Genomic DNA, 15,198 nt, shown 5'->3' on the forward strand with positions numbered 1-15,198 from the left:
TGTTTTATAGCCATTCAGTAAGTGCTTGGGCTTTGGGAGTGGCCGCTGTGCGGGCCATCGAGGGAATGATCCTTCCAGTGTAGTATCAAGCATGCTATTGAAATTTCACCCAAGAGCCATGGGATGCCACTCTAGCGCACCAGAACTGCAGAGAGTGTGTGCCAAAAGAGCATTTGTTCAGTGTTGGGAGTGTATTTGCTACCCATTAGGACATGCTGTCCATCTATTTTGCCTTTGAGAAGGACGTAACGCCCCTCCTGGTCCACGACCATATCCTCCTACACAAATGGGGTCCCTGGCTTAAACCTCATTAGAGCACTGCATGCATATGAGGAATAACCAGTGGCAAATGATTGCCCCTGCCAAAGCTGCTGTAGCTTAATTGTTTCCTGGTGTGTTGAATGGGACTCCTGTAGTAGTGCTATGCTGATGGCTTGTCGTTTAAGGGTAGCTGGCATAGCATCATTTTGAAGTGTGAATGCCGCGGACATTGCATGCTAATAGTATAACAGGCAACATAAGAATCGGAGTAGAGAGGGTGGCGGTTGGGGTCAGTCATTGAATGGCCATTGGCACGCAGACGTGTAGGGTGATGCAGAGTTGGAGTGAAACAGAGCGGGCTGTATGGTATGTAAAACTCATAACTACGTAACATAGGAATGAAAACAGTAACAATGAATACCATATGAATGGTCACAAAAACCAAGCGGCCACCCAAACCAGCTAGTTAATGACAGGAAGCAAACAAGCTCCCTACGCAATGGGGGACAGGGGTGTCGGAGGTGATGTACCCCAGTTCACAGGTAAGATAAGCATCAATAGATAAGCAGTGTAGTGTGCTCCATCCATGTCGCAACACCAATCATTTAATGGAAGATAAGGTCTGAATCCCCAATAGACGTGATGCAAGGATGGCCTTCAAGGCGGAAAGAGCAAAGTGTATATGCAGGGGTCCTAGATATGGCAGCACAGAAAGCAACAGAAGGGAAGATTAGGCAGTCAGAAAATTGTCTTCTGCAGGCTGTGGAGTCTCCTCGGGAGGGGCCCCAGAGTCTGTGCGAGAGGGCCAGGTGGCGACAGAGCTCATGTCGCAAGAAGAATGGACAAGGCGTTCATCCGGACTGGAATTAGACTTCTTTTCAGTGAGTGCAGCAGCATGTTGTAGTATCTGATGACGTTCTGTTATTATCTGCTCTAAGTCCGCGTAGACCTTGGAGCTTTTGCCTTGGCGATCGAACATGGCGCCGACGACACCTTGTGTAGGGTCGATGGGGCATCAGAGTGTGGTGCCTCGGAAGCATGGGTGCCATAGTTCTCCAGCCTGCTCCGAGCGTTGTCTGGGCAGTCAAAGAAGTGTGTTGTCCTTGGCCACCACACCAAGACGCACCAGGGAAAGTAGTGAATATTTCAGGTGTAGCTCAGAGAGGCATCTTTTCACCACCAAGAAGGAATTCCGCATCTCCTGGACTGTAATGGTGTAATCAGGAAAGAACATGATGTGCGCGTTGTCTACTGTGATCTCCGGACGTTTCCTGGTTTCACGCAGGATTGCATCCCTTTCCCGGTAGTGTAGCAGTCTGAGCAACAGGAGATGAGGGAGACAGGGGCTGTCTCGCTGGGACCCAATGCGCTCATTCAACAGAGAACTGTTGCGAGAGTGCATGTTGAGGGAGCAGCGCTTGTAAGGAGCGTTCAACATATTGCACTGCGTCGTGTCCTTCATTTCCTTCCGGGAGTTCCACAATGCCTACGTTGTTCCACCTAGAGCAGCCCTCTGCATCCTCTGCCCGCCACTCTAGGATGCTGATACGTCCCAGTATTGTTTGTATGGATGAGTCCATGCATCCGGTTTGCAGTTGTAAGTCCATAAGGGATTGTTCCACCAGCCCTATCCTGTCTACGAGTTTACGATGGTCTGTGTGTAGCAACGTTAGGTCTGCTGTCACATGATCTATTTTAGTCTCTAAAGACATCTGTGTGCGTTCAGTAGCTGCTAATACAGTGTCCAGTTTGTCTTGTACTGCCTTGGGTGGGGCAGGTTGGCCAGACTTCGGAACCTCCTCAATACCTGTGGTAGATGCCGGCGACTGACATGATGGTGTGCTTTGGCCAGCTGTGCAGTGCTGCCCTATTGTTTTGGATAGATATGTCTAGGGGTTCTTCAGCTTTCCAAGTCTGCCAGCTCTCTCTTTGGAGCAGTGGTGGGAGGCAAGTCACGACACATGGCCGCCAGTACCCTGGGGGTTATATAGCATCAGTCTCAGCTGTGGGGCTAGTCTCCTGTTTGATTGAAGGAGAGATGGCGAGGCTGTTACTGGTGTGTCGCTCTCTGTGCAGAGTCACAGTAGCAGGTGGGGCCCGGTAGGTGAAAAGTCAGTTGCCGGAGGCACTCCTAGGAGCATAGTGTATCAGTACAGTGATGGAATCGAGAAGGCAAGTATTTGTAGAGTGGTAGACATATTCATAGTACAACAGCCTGCTAATTGTGTGTACGCACGGCAGGTGCCACCTAGGTAAAACCTCAGAAAACTAGGAGTTTGAAGTATGTGGATCCCGATAAGGATCCCTGAGGTTAGGAGGAACAGCAAGGGTCAGGTCCAAAGGAGGCACCTGGTGCCACAGTCCCCGCAGAGAACTAAGTCCAGCCTCATATGTGAAGCGATGTCTCCACAACAGTGTGCAGAATAATGCACTTGTGTCACCTGTTCGCAGTGGGAAGGGCCTGGTCCAGAAACGGCCCCAGGCCAAACACCTCCCCACCCAACCGCGTGCAGGTGCTCAAGCACTGATGCCCCCCTACGCTCAAGCGGTACAGGTGCCAGTCACCTCTAGGGGTCAGCATGAGTGGGCGCTGGTAGTATCCTGTGAGGCCACACCTCAGAACAGCCGCCCAGTCCAGTGCAAGCTTAGGCTGTGTGTGCGCTGGAGCCTAGGCCTGATGACCTCGGGGCTCACAGCGTCTCCAGTTCCACAGGAATTCATGCCACTTGTCCTGCCTGGTCGCAGCGGAGAGGGCCTTATCCTGTTCCGGCTCCCAGGCTGCCCCCCACGTGTGGGAGCGCAAGTGCTGCTGCAGCACTGAGCCCAAGTGGCACACAGTTCCCAGTTGCCTCCAGGGATCAACTTAAGTGGGCACCTGCAGTACCCTGAGAAGTCTTGCCACAGAACGGCCGCTCAGCTCAGCCCAGCCCAGCCCAGGCCAGGCCTTGTGCGCCGGAGTCTAGGCCCATCACGAACTCCGGGCTCACAGTGACTCTGATGCCCCAGGATGTGAGGGGGGAAGCTGGTATGTCGCCGCAGTAGAACAGTACCACTCACCTGTTTCGGGCAGTTGCAGCCTGTGGGGGTCAGTCCTCCAGCGATGCGCTGTGGCACAGCATTGCACCTGTGTTGGAGCTAAAGGGGTCTCTATGACCAGGCACATTCAGCCATCACCTCCGAGCAGCTCTTTCAGCCCCTTCTGGTTACTTGCCAATCGCATGTCTTAATGTGGTGCCTGGGAGGCAGTGGAGGGCCAATGTTGCCAAACACCGTCCCTCTGCATATACCGGTCAGCGGAAAGCAGCAGGTAGCACTCGGCCCGTACCTCGGGCTCCCAAACAGCAGACAGGCCTCCATTTCATTCCCCGCTAGCGAGACTGCAGCCACGTGACCACGGTTCCAGCTGTGCAGACACACCGCCAGGAGAAGTCAAGTAGCATAGGGCGATGGATGAGAAAATTTAAAGGGACAAAGGGAAATTGGTCAACCCTTCTGAATAATTTGGTCATCTCTGCCACCTAATTCCAGTGGCCCTGCATATAACTAAAGAACTTCAATTTACCTCCTTACTCTATCTGCAACTAAAAATGAAAATATTGCCATTATTGTTTTTTATATATTATTTTGCCCCCCCTCTCCCCCCAACCTAGTGTCGGGACTCAGAGATGGCTAGAGAGAAAGAGCAGGTTGTGTGGTGAGTTATGGGCAAAAATGTTTTGTGAAAGGAATGCCCCACAAACAGAGTGCTGTGAATATTGTTGTATCTTGACTGTAATGCTTGGAAAAGCCCATAGAGGACATCAATATAAAAATAACATTTGTAAGGAACATGGTCATGTAACCATACAGTCAGCCCCTACAGGGCATAATGACATGAAATCAGAATGGCAGAAGATAATTCAGTGTAACCATATATGTAGCCCCTAGAGGGCATAATGCCTTATACATTGTAAGCTTAGCAGGCCTACTGCAATACTATTACAGACAAGGCCCTTAAAACACAAACTACTCCCAGCTGTAAAACAAACGTTCCAGCTATGATAGAGCTTAAAAAGACACTGAATGGTGGGACAGGTTACTATTTTGCTGTCCATTCCAACCTAGGGTAGGGACCCAGAGATGACCTAGACAGAAAAAGCTTGTTGTGCTGAACATTTTGATGATGGTCCTATTGCCCTAGGACCACAGGGTGAATTATGGTAAAAAATGTTTTGTAAAAGGAGCGCCCGCAAAGCATTATGGGGCAATTTTCTGATTGCAGCGAATATTGTGGTGTCTTGATTGTAATGCTCACAACAGCCCGTAGAGGACACCATAATAAAAATAGCATTTGTAAAGAAACATGATCATGTAACGATATAGTCAGCCCCTAGAGGGCATAAGGCATGAAAACAGAATGGCAGAAAGTAATGCAGTGTAACCATGTATGAAGCCCCTTGAGGGCGTAGGTCCTTAAACATTTTCAGGCCTACTGCAATGCTATTAAAAACAAGACCCTTAAAACACAATCTACTCTCAGCTGTAAAACAAAAATTCCAGCCATGAGAGAGCTTAAAAATATACTGAATGGTGGGAGGGGTTATTATTTTGGGGTCTCCCCAACCTAGGATGGGGCAAAAATGTTTTGAAAAAGAAATGCCCCCCAAAGCATTATGGGGTGAGTTTCCAGAGTGCAGTGAATATTGTAGTATCGGCTTTCCCACTGTGCTGGGAGAGCCGCTTTGAGGATTTTTGTGTTTATTTATTTTGTTAATGCTCCAGTTTTGCATATTTTTAAACTGCTAAACTTGTAAAGTGGTCCTCGTTTGAACGCTCCTCTGACCAAGGTTGCACTGTTTGAAACTTCATGTAGTCATGTAAAGCGCTCTTCCGATTGAGTTCACGCTACGTGAAACTTCAGCGCTCCTCCGATTGAGTTTGCGCTATATGAACCTTTTATGAAACAATTATTAAATAAATTAAAAAGAACACCCCTCCAGCTTGCAGCCTTTGTGCGCAGACACCACAAAGAAACAGCAGCATGCCAAACACCAAGGAAGGGGAAACAACAACGTACAGCCATGCAGCGCGAAGCAGCAAGGCAAAAGAAAAAAATAGTGCGCCACACTAAGGTATCTGGCCAGTCATGCATTAATCCATGTAACAGAGTCAGTCTGCCAGGCGTAACAAAGCAGCCTCAAGGTGGGACAAAGGTAAAGCATTTACCTAGGAAATCAAGGGAATTTTGAAAGGCGGGCCCAGGAACGAATAAACGAGATGGGTGTGGTTAAAACGCACAGAGTAGATTACAGCAAGTCGAAGAGCAGCGCTTGCGCACTGCTAAGCCCAACCTAAAAAGGGAAAGAAATAAAAATTGGCACCATGGTTTAATGCTCACCCCATCTCCCTTAAAAAAGGCTTCGAAAAATTGGAACGAAAGTGGGAGACAAAAGCACAACGAAAATTTAAAAAATGCATACCAGATAGCCACGAGACAGTATCACCAGGAAGTTAAGAAGGCACAAGCTTTACATTGGGAAAACCTCAATGGTTAAGGCATCTTATGCCCCCAGGGAGGTATTTCAAATTATAAAAACCCTGATCACCCCTAAAGCAGAAACGTCTCTACCCGTCTGTGGCTCACTGTAATGAAATGGCCCAATACTTTCAGGATAAAATATCCACTGTTTATACTCATCTACAAAGTACGTCTTGCAACACCGCACCACAGGTATACATCAGGCGTGAGGAAGGATCCATTTTGTTCTAATTTTCCCCTGATCACCAAAAATGCACTTCCAGTGCTATTTGGGAAAGTAAACTCGGGATCTTCTTTAGATATGGCTCCAACGTATATTCTCTTACAAGGGGAACAGGAAATGTTCCCTCTTATCCTAGATCTTCTTAATTTGTCAATCTCCACTGGCATTGTCCCTCGAGACTGGAAGCACGCTGTGGTCCAAGCTGTTGATTTGAAAAAAACATTAATAATATTAATAGTCTTGACCACTCCTGTCCAGGGAACTATCAACCCATATTCTTGCTCACAGCTATAGGGAAAGTCCCTGAAAAACAAATCAATCAGGATCTTTCACTATTTCTAGAAGAAAACCTCCTCCTTGATTCCTCTCAGACTGGCATCTGCCCAAAACATAGTATGGAATTCGCACTACTTGCAGCACGGGGACGGGGGGGACACCTACTGGACGGGGGGGGGAACTCTTCAGCCTTCACACTCCTCAACCTGAGTGCAGCGTTCAACATAGTTAATCATGAGACGCTTGCACTCAGGTTGAGGAAAATAGGAATAAAAAACTATGTGCTAAAGCGGCTCTTCTCTTCTCTAGAAGAAAGGTCATTTCAGATTTGGGAACCCCCTTGTCATTCGGAGGGTGTCCCATTGAAATGTTGGGTCCAACAGGGATCTATCTACATTGAGCCCCACACTTTTAAACATATATGTACGACTGCTTGCAGCCATTTTTAGGGAACTTGGAGTGTCATTGGTCTCGTATGCTAATGACACGCAACTGGAGGTCCCTCTGGCCCCTAAGACAGGTTTTCAACATCAGGCTGCCCCTCTGCCTGGAGACAGTAGCATGGTGGATGGCAAACTGTTTTTTTTTTTATTAAATTGAGACAAAACTGAGCTGATGTTTGTGGAAAATAATTTAACCCCACCCACAATGCTAGGTTGGCCGGAGTGCTTAGGAAACCTAGGAACCCCTCGACGGCGTCTTCTGCTATAAAAAGTCTGGGTGTGTGGTTGGAGAATTCCTTATCGATGGAAGCACAAGCAAAAAAGCTGACCACATCCTACTTCAGCTTGTTGAGAACCTTACATAGAGTCTGAGATCTACTTCCTCCACACTCTAGGAGGATTGTCCTCCAGACACCTATTTTTTCCTGCCTGGACTACGGGAACTCCTTGTACTTGCACTCTCCCAAATTGGTCATTAAAAGACTCCAGGTGGTCCAAAATGCTGCTGCAAGGACTATCTTTAAGTTACCTAAATAAACCTCTCTGAAAAATGCTTTACCCTCCTTCCATTGGCTGCCAGTGGAGGAAACAACAAAATGTAAGGTACTCTGTATGGCCCACAGGGGTATCAACCATAGGGGACACCCTTTGATCAGCTTTCTCCTGTCATCTAACGTCCTAAATAGGAGTTTAAGGTCTTATAATACAGGTCTTCTGAGGGGTCCACATATTTAAAGATCAAGATGGGGCAAAAGATCGTTCTCCTATCTGTCCCCCAAACTATGGAATTCTATGCCAATGGAACTAAGAAAGGAACCTAATGAGATTAAATTTAGAAAAATACCAAGACGTGGCTTTAACCTCATTAGTCTTTTAAAGTTAGAGCTTCAGGTGATTAAGGATGTACACTCGTCTTACCTAGTGCTGGGAAGCCCCCGGGTAGCTACGCGCTTACATTTGCAAAACATAACTTAGACACTGATACCCATATTCGGTAAGTGTGACCCTGACGTGAGCACTTTGTTTTGGGTTCCTTTAGATGTCACTGAAAGAGGTTAAATGCTAACACCTTAGAAGCACTAGATAGTTTAGTGCAAGAGCCTTGTGCTTGGTTAGTTGGTTTGTCTTGCGTCTCATTGGTCTGGTACATCACCTGCAGGTACATGTGATTAATGTCTTGTCACAATTTTGAATCCTAATGGATCCCCTCCTTTGTTTCTTCAATGGTCTATATCCAGTTGTATATTATCAGTGGAAGGACATTGCGTAGGAAGCAAATTAGCTCTTTACAAACAAGACTGTCAAAGAATGTTGTCTTTTCTGATGGTATCTCAGTGATGTCATGTCCCTAACACACCAAATGTCTGGTCCTGGGATTTAATTGAATTAAAAAAATCCTTGGGTTCTGGGCATTGCAGCCTTCAGAAGCCTTTAAGTAGGTAGTCAAACTCCCACACTCAGCATTCTGAAATGGCTTAGCCCAGTTGTTCATAACTGTGGACTGCTGGCCCGCAAAGCCTACTCAGTGGGTCCTCAACTGCGTAGAAAACTAAACAATGTTAGCAGATTAAAAAAGTATATACATACACATAACAAAATAAAATGTCAAAGTTAAATATTTAAAATTCTCTGTAAATGTGAAGGAATTTGAAAATGGAAGCCAACAATTAACTTGCCATCCTTAGCTTGATTAGTGGGAAAAGGACAAGTACAGCGTATACTAGAATGGATGTTTGGCCGTCTCAGTTGAAGCAGTTGCATGCTATCACAGAAACACTATGTGTTAGGAGCAAAATTACTGGGGCCAGATGTATGTAGGTTTTTTTTAGGTCACAAATGGCTCGACTTGCAGAATTAGGCAGTTTGCAACCGCAAAAAAAAGCCTTTTTGCATGTACAAACATGTAAAGCATGTAAAATGGGTTTGCAATTCGGTATTAGAAAGGGGTGTGTTAAGGGCATGCCTTCCTAATAGGGACTCGCAATGGTATGTGTGAATGTTTTGAAACCGAAATGCGGTTGCAAAACATTCACATTTTACCGACTCCTTGAAGGAGGTGGTAACCCACTCACAAATGAGAAGGGGTCCCCAAGGGCCCTGTTCCCCTTTGTGAATGCGGGGGGAAATAGTTTTTAAGAGCAGGCAGTGGTCCCACGGACCACTGGCTACTCTTAAACAATGTAAAGAAAACCTTTTAGTTTTCTTTATGAAACGTATCCCGTTTTCTTTTAAGCAAAACGGGCTGCATAAAAAAATGCTTTATTTAAAAAAAAAGTAATCACAGACATGGTGGTCTGCTGACCCCAGCAGGCCGCCATCGCCTTTGATTTCAGCCATTCATAGTGGGTCGTAAATTTCAAACTACCTCATGAATATTGATGAGGTAGGTCCATTTGCGACCCACTGGGAATCACTAAATGTGTCAGAGATACATTAGTATATCGCTGTTTGCAATTTCCTAATTCCAAATATTCGCAATTAGGAAATCTCAAACAGATTTCTTTGTAATCTGGCCCTATGTGCTATGCCAGAGTTGGGATATTGTTTTTTTTTTTTTTTTTAGAAATAAAACCACGTTTTGAAAAGCTTCAACTGTCCCAGTGACATTACAATTTCAGTCTTTGTATCATTTTTGGTTTGTGAATGAAAGAAAAGATTTAATATTTTTGTGAATTTTTTTGATATACTCATTTCCTTAATTTTGCGTATTTTTAGGTTCACATAGTATAAATTATTTATGCTGGGGTAGCCACCTTCCAGTAGTGATTCTCTTGGGGTCCACAGAAGGCAAAAGGTTAGGAACCGCAGCCCCAGGCGATATGTGAGCTCCATAGAAAACATACACAGATACTTGAAGGGATGTCCACCCATTCATGTAACTCCAATATACCACTCAGCACTTTTTCCTCTGCCAGCCTTTTCTCTTCTATCATTTATTCCAGCCTGCGGCCTACATGTTCAAAACACACTTATTTTAACGATACATTTTTCTACAGTCATTAAAGCTTCTGATTTTCACCAAAATTAAAATCTTTTGCATTCGTTTGAATTGTTCCTACCATTGGCGTAACTGACAAATAGCCTTTTTCATCTTGGAACAATCTAACTCAAACTTTTGCATTTAACACTGGACTAGTTGAACTATTAAATTTGTGTAGCATAAGTGTTCGTATGTATTTTCATCCATCACTCAAGATGTAGAGTGCCTGCTCATATTTCCAACATCCTCCTTTGGTTATTAAGTAAAGTGTGCTTTTCTATATATGTGGCTAGCTAAACCCACTTAATATAATTGTTGTTCATCTTCAAAATGTCTGCCCATCTAAACTGTCTGCTTCCATTGTGTGACGTGGCTGTTTATCATGGGCCTAATAATATAATTTTAAATGTTTTTGATTGTGAAATGGCAGTGGAAATCTGCCCAGACTATAAGCCCATGTTTTTTAGAGGCAATCCCAGGTAAATTGAACTGGTCTGTTTTAAAGTGACTAATAAAAATCAGATTGGTAATAGTCCCAAACATTTGTGAAATGCCACAGAATGTATAGCTCATCATCAAGTACATAAGCTACATCAGTCAGAGTAATAGCCATCACTGAAAGGGTTGTGAGTGCTAAGCAGATATACAGGTCAGACTAGCACTTCATTGTTTGATCAATGCACTGTTTTTATATTTCAGTGATTGCTTTTGTATTTTTTCTTTAAAGGTGGAGAAACAAAAACGAATGGAGCGAATAAAACAGAAACGAGCTCAACTACAGGAGTTACTACTACAGGTAAACCATTCATGGTTAAAAAAATATTTTTATTTGCTATCATCTTCCCCTCCAATTTCCTTTGCTCTAGCCAACATTCAAGAATGGGTTCAGTGCCCATCCCCCTATCTACTCAGCTGTGTCCGTAGCACAAGAGCTGGTGCTGTTATCAATCATGTCACTTTGCTGTCCCACCTAATTGAGCCAATTCCTTTGAGATCCTCTGAGCACAGAGGGTTTAATCTAATCAGACAAGCACTTATTGTCATGCTTTGAAGAAGAACTTAACACTGTGCTTTGTTTATGATGAGTTGATGGTGTAACTGTGGCTGTGTTATACATGGATTTCTTTCTGATGAATGCTTCTAATGCAGATTCCTCACTGTTAGAATATCTCAAGGCACCAGAGTGGACTGGTAGAATTTTTCAGCAATGCTCCTGTGCGTTAACAGGTAGCAGTGTAGCTCAGAAGTGGCCCCGTACCACCTGGTAGTGACAGAGGAAAGGTGCATGTAAGAGCCACTCCTGCTTTTTGATCTCTGTTTCCTTCTTTCTGTGCACTTCATCATGGATCCAGAGCTCCACATTCTTTCTAGTGTAGTGTGCTAGCTAACATGTCTCCCATGAAAACAATGGGATTCAAGCTGTGCTGAATGTGCATGTGGGTGTCTCTGATAGTTAGGCTTCTGTCACAACTTGAAGTTGTGTGATAAATGTGGCACCATACATGTGAAGGTGATTCAGGAGCAAGAGACAAAACTCCACGTTGACGAAACAGTCAAAACATAATTTCCACTCCCACTTAAAGTCACAGGGCCAATTGAGATCTAGTTTATGATCTTGAGATCATGCAAAGCACTGTTCCCACTTGATTTCTTCCAATAAGTAAAAATAGAAAACATGCTATGCAAGAAAGCTAAGGGGGACTCAACCCCATCCTGCCACCCAAAATCAGTCAAGAAGGCGCAAGGGCATTAATCAAAAGTTCATACCCCAAAAGCTTTTTCTCACTCTGTCCTTTTTTTGCAACTGGTCCCAGTGGTCTCCGAATCCCAACCCAGCAGCAAATAGTGGCCTTCAAGAAGGCTGTGCTGCAACTCTTGTGGCTCCCTCAGGTACATCTTCATGCCCCAGAGAGTTATAGTGGTACAGAGTTGGACTTCTGACAACAGACCCTCCCCTGACACCAACTGACCCCTTTGGACCCATTTCTGAGCGCATATCAGCACCAGTCTAGACTTCACTCCTGTGCCAGCACAGATGCTGACTTCGCTAGGTCCAGCCCTGGACCAAAACATAATGCTGGTCTGCATGCCCTCGAATCAGTGTTACTTCCTCAAGGTCTGTGTCGTGCTGCAAAATTAAAGCGTAGCCAATCATTATTCAGCCAGATTCTGATCCTTGGCCTCTACGTTGATGCCAGTACTATCAGGAGCTGGACGCTTCATTCAGTTCTGCCTCTAATGCAGTACAAGGTATCCAAATGTTCCCTGCGACACCTTTGATAATAAAGAGGTGGCCAACCTTCTCCCTCCTCATTCTACTGATGAAGGACTGTATCTGGATTTATAAGATGTAATTTGGCCTCACCACCTGAACCATCAACTAAAGAAAGTGCCACTTTCACAGTAGTAATGTGAAGGGCAGCAGACGTGGTAGACTTACAGTTACCTACTTTTGAAAGTAAGGCAAATTTATTAACTGAGATCCTTCAAACAAATTACAAATTCTTCTTAGCAGCTATTGCCATTCACTGTTGCTCTTACATACAAGCTCATGGCCATTTGGTCTAAGCCAAGTCCTCCAGTCAGTTGACCTGTAACCAGGTGCCATAGACAAGTTCCCTATGATCCAGATTTTCTGACAAAGCATCCTGCGCCTGAAAGCCAGGTAATACAGTTGCCGACAAGTATATTTAATCCTAATACCTTTCACACAGAGAGTTAAAACATATTGATGCCTTTGGAAAGAAAATAGTGTCCTCAACTAGCTTAGCCTTAGGTTCCTTTGATGCAATGTGCCTTCTGGACAGGTACACCCATGCTTTATGGGATATTGCCTGCTGTCTTAGACACCACATACTGTGTAGGCATATATTTTGATGCCAATGTTGTACTTAGAAGGCATGCCTGGATGAAATCAACTGTGTTCACAAGAGATGTCCAGGTGCCCTTGATAGGCATGCCCCTTGACGGCTCAAGATTCTTCAGAGATAGAGCTGATTCAGTGCTCAAACAATTTATGGACAACTGCCCAACAGGACGATTCTGGAGAGTCATGCCTCCAGCCAAGCAGTTCTATCAGCACTAGAGAAAATGTAATGGCTGTTTGTAGGGGCTAGTTTAGTCAAGGCTAGAAATTCCAACCTGTACAACAGCAGCAGATCCACTTCCTTTGGAGTAGAGAATGTGGCAGCGGCTGACGGGGTTTGAACCAGCAGGGACAACTCTCTTCTAGCTCTTCCTATTCTGCTGCAGTAGCTGCCAAGTGCTTCAGTTTCCCCTTACAGGCCTATATCCAGCCAGTAGGAGGAAGGCTACAACATTTCCTCCTTGGCTGCTGAGCCATCCCATCAGACAGATGTGGCAAATGATTCAAAGGGGTTATATCCTGTCTTTCATTTCCTCCCAGCCCCACCTGCCTCCCCCCCCCCCACATCAGAGCGACTCTCGGAGGGTCACTCAGTCTTGATGCTAGAAGTCAACCTTCTGCTGTCAAATGGTGGCATTGAGTGGGTGCCGGACCCAGACAGTGCAGAGAAAGATGCTGCTTCCTCGTACCTAAGAAGGACTGAGGAGACTGATCATGTGTCTATACTTGCAGGACACATTATCCAATAGAGAATTCTAGCTACACATTCCTCACATTTAAATTTCCTAGGCTTCAGACTGGATCCCGAAATTTTTTCATGAGCAATACCTCTGCGTGGCGATAGGTGACTTAGTTCGGCTACACATTTGTGCATCATCACCATTGTCCGCGCTGGAAGTTTTGTTGTGGTACCTGTAGGCGCACCGTCTTCAGTTCTTTTCCTTCCGCACCAACCAGTGCTGATCTAGAGAAGAGCTACCCCTCAGTCTCCTTTTGACTGGATTTTTTCGACATTTTGTTGGCAGTTTTGAGGTTTCCTCCTGATGTGTTTGGGTGGCATCTAGGAAGACAAGATTCAAGCCCTGTGGAGTCTGTCATCGGCTGATGTCAGTGACTGATCTGCACCTTGTCTGCCTGTGGTGTCTGGAATGCGACCACGGCCCAAAGTCATGCTTCGACTGCCCCCACCATGCATCCAAAGGCTTTAAGGAAGCAGCCCCTAAAGCTCATTGCGGCCAGGCACACGACTTTGTGCTAATTGAGGTCCTGGTGGGAGGAAGATCCCGTGACCAGTCACAGGGTCCAAATTCATAATCGTCCCACTCCAAGTCCTCGGGACAGCTGAGTAAGCCAAGGCACAAGAAGAAGGGCAAGAAGTTGAAGCGGTCTTTGACTTCTCCTCGTCCATCAGCCAACAAGACGAGGGTGCCTCAGCTTTCAAGGCCTGGTTCTTCGGAGCCTGCACCTGGGCTCAGTCCCTGCCTCCCCAACTTTCCAGGAGCCAGAGCAACCCCGCCTAACTTACAGAGGTCCATGAGGCCATGAGCCTCATATTTGATCGGCCTAACCCCTCCAACCAGCCTTCGGGCCCCATCTAGTTCTGCGCTGGTGGCTCCGGCCCAAGCTCCAGTGGCCCTTTATGTATCCATTCCTGGATCTGAACCGACGCCGGTCATGCCATCTTGACCTTCCCTGGCACAGACCCTGATGCCAACCATCCCGGTGGTGCCAGTGCCCGCTGGTGGCACCAAATCCATTGTGATCCCTAGCTCCGAGATCGCCGTAGGTCTCGGGGAGGAATCGGATGGGTCGCTGGATCCTGTAGAAAACCAGTCATACAAAGAAGAGCCAAATATGGACTGGTGTGAGGAATTGGGCAAAGCCAGTGGAATAGATGCAGATGCTGGTCTGCTTTCTTCCCCTACTGTGGCTATAGAGGATGGAGCTTCATATGTTATTGTGGTGTGGAGGGCGGCAGAGTTTATTGACCTTCAGGTTCCCTTGGTGGCAGTCAAGAGTAACATCTTCACAGAGGTATTACAACCGGGAGTTTCCTCGTCCAAACTCCTACTCCAATTCAATGATGCCCTCACTGACGTCCTTTTGGGTACCTGGTCCAAACCCAGCAGTCCTGTGAATAGGACTATTGCTTGCTGCCACCTCCCGCCTTGCCCCAGGGGACCTAAACTTCCTCACCCAACAACATAGCAGCCCAGAGAGATTGGTGGTCCAGGTTTCGACATCCAAAAGGGCCACCTGTGGATAGGGAGTCCAAGAGGCTGGTTTGTTTGGGTAAGAAGTTGTTTTCTTCCTTCTGCGAACACTGCATTGCATTTTGGGTGGTTAGCCCACACTTTGTGGGACCCGGTTGCACAAGTGTTCCCACAGGTCCCAGAGGAGGCCTGGGCCATGCTCTACCAGGCTGATGGGAGAGATACAGCAAGTTCAATACACTGTGGACTCGATTCAACTGACTCTGTGGTCAGAGTGTTTTCATCGTTTGTGGCCCGAGGCTCCATGCCAGGTTCAAGACAACTGGCTTTTTGGTTGATTGTCTTAGCTTACCTTAGGTGATGCCCTACGATGGCACCTGTCTCCTTCGAGACAAGGCCGATTCAGAACTAGAGCACT

The 15,198-nt window shown here is 46.1% G+C and overlaps 1 protein-coding gene across 6 annotated transcripts in view; it reads left to right on the plus strand.

The window, feature by feature from the left end:
- TFDP2 (transcription factor Dp-2) overlaps positions 1-15,198 on the plus strand; it is a 455,267-nt gene that overhangs the window by 324,672 nt on the left and 115,397 nt on the right. For all 6 annotated transcript variants that reach the window (XM_069213927.1, XM_069213929.1, XM_069213930.1 and 3 more), the window contains one exon: positions 10,429-10,497. In XM_069213927.1, the coding sequence (XP_069070028.1) occupies positions 10,429-10,497 (69 nt within the window). The remainder of the gene's footprint in view (positions 1-10,428; positions 10,498-15,198) is intronic.

Source organism: Pleurodeles waltl, chromosome 11, assembly GCF_031143425.1.
Source record: "Pleurodeles waltl isolate 20211129_DDA chromosome 11, aPleWal1.hap1.20221129, whole genome shotgun sequence".
Classification (NCBI taxonomy): Eukaryota; Metazoa; Chordata; class Amphibia; order Caudata; family Salamandridae; genus Pleurodeles; species Pleurodeles waltl.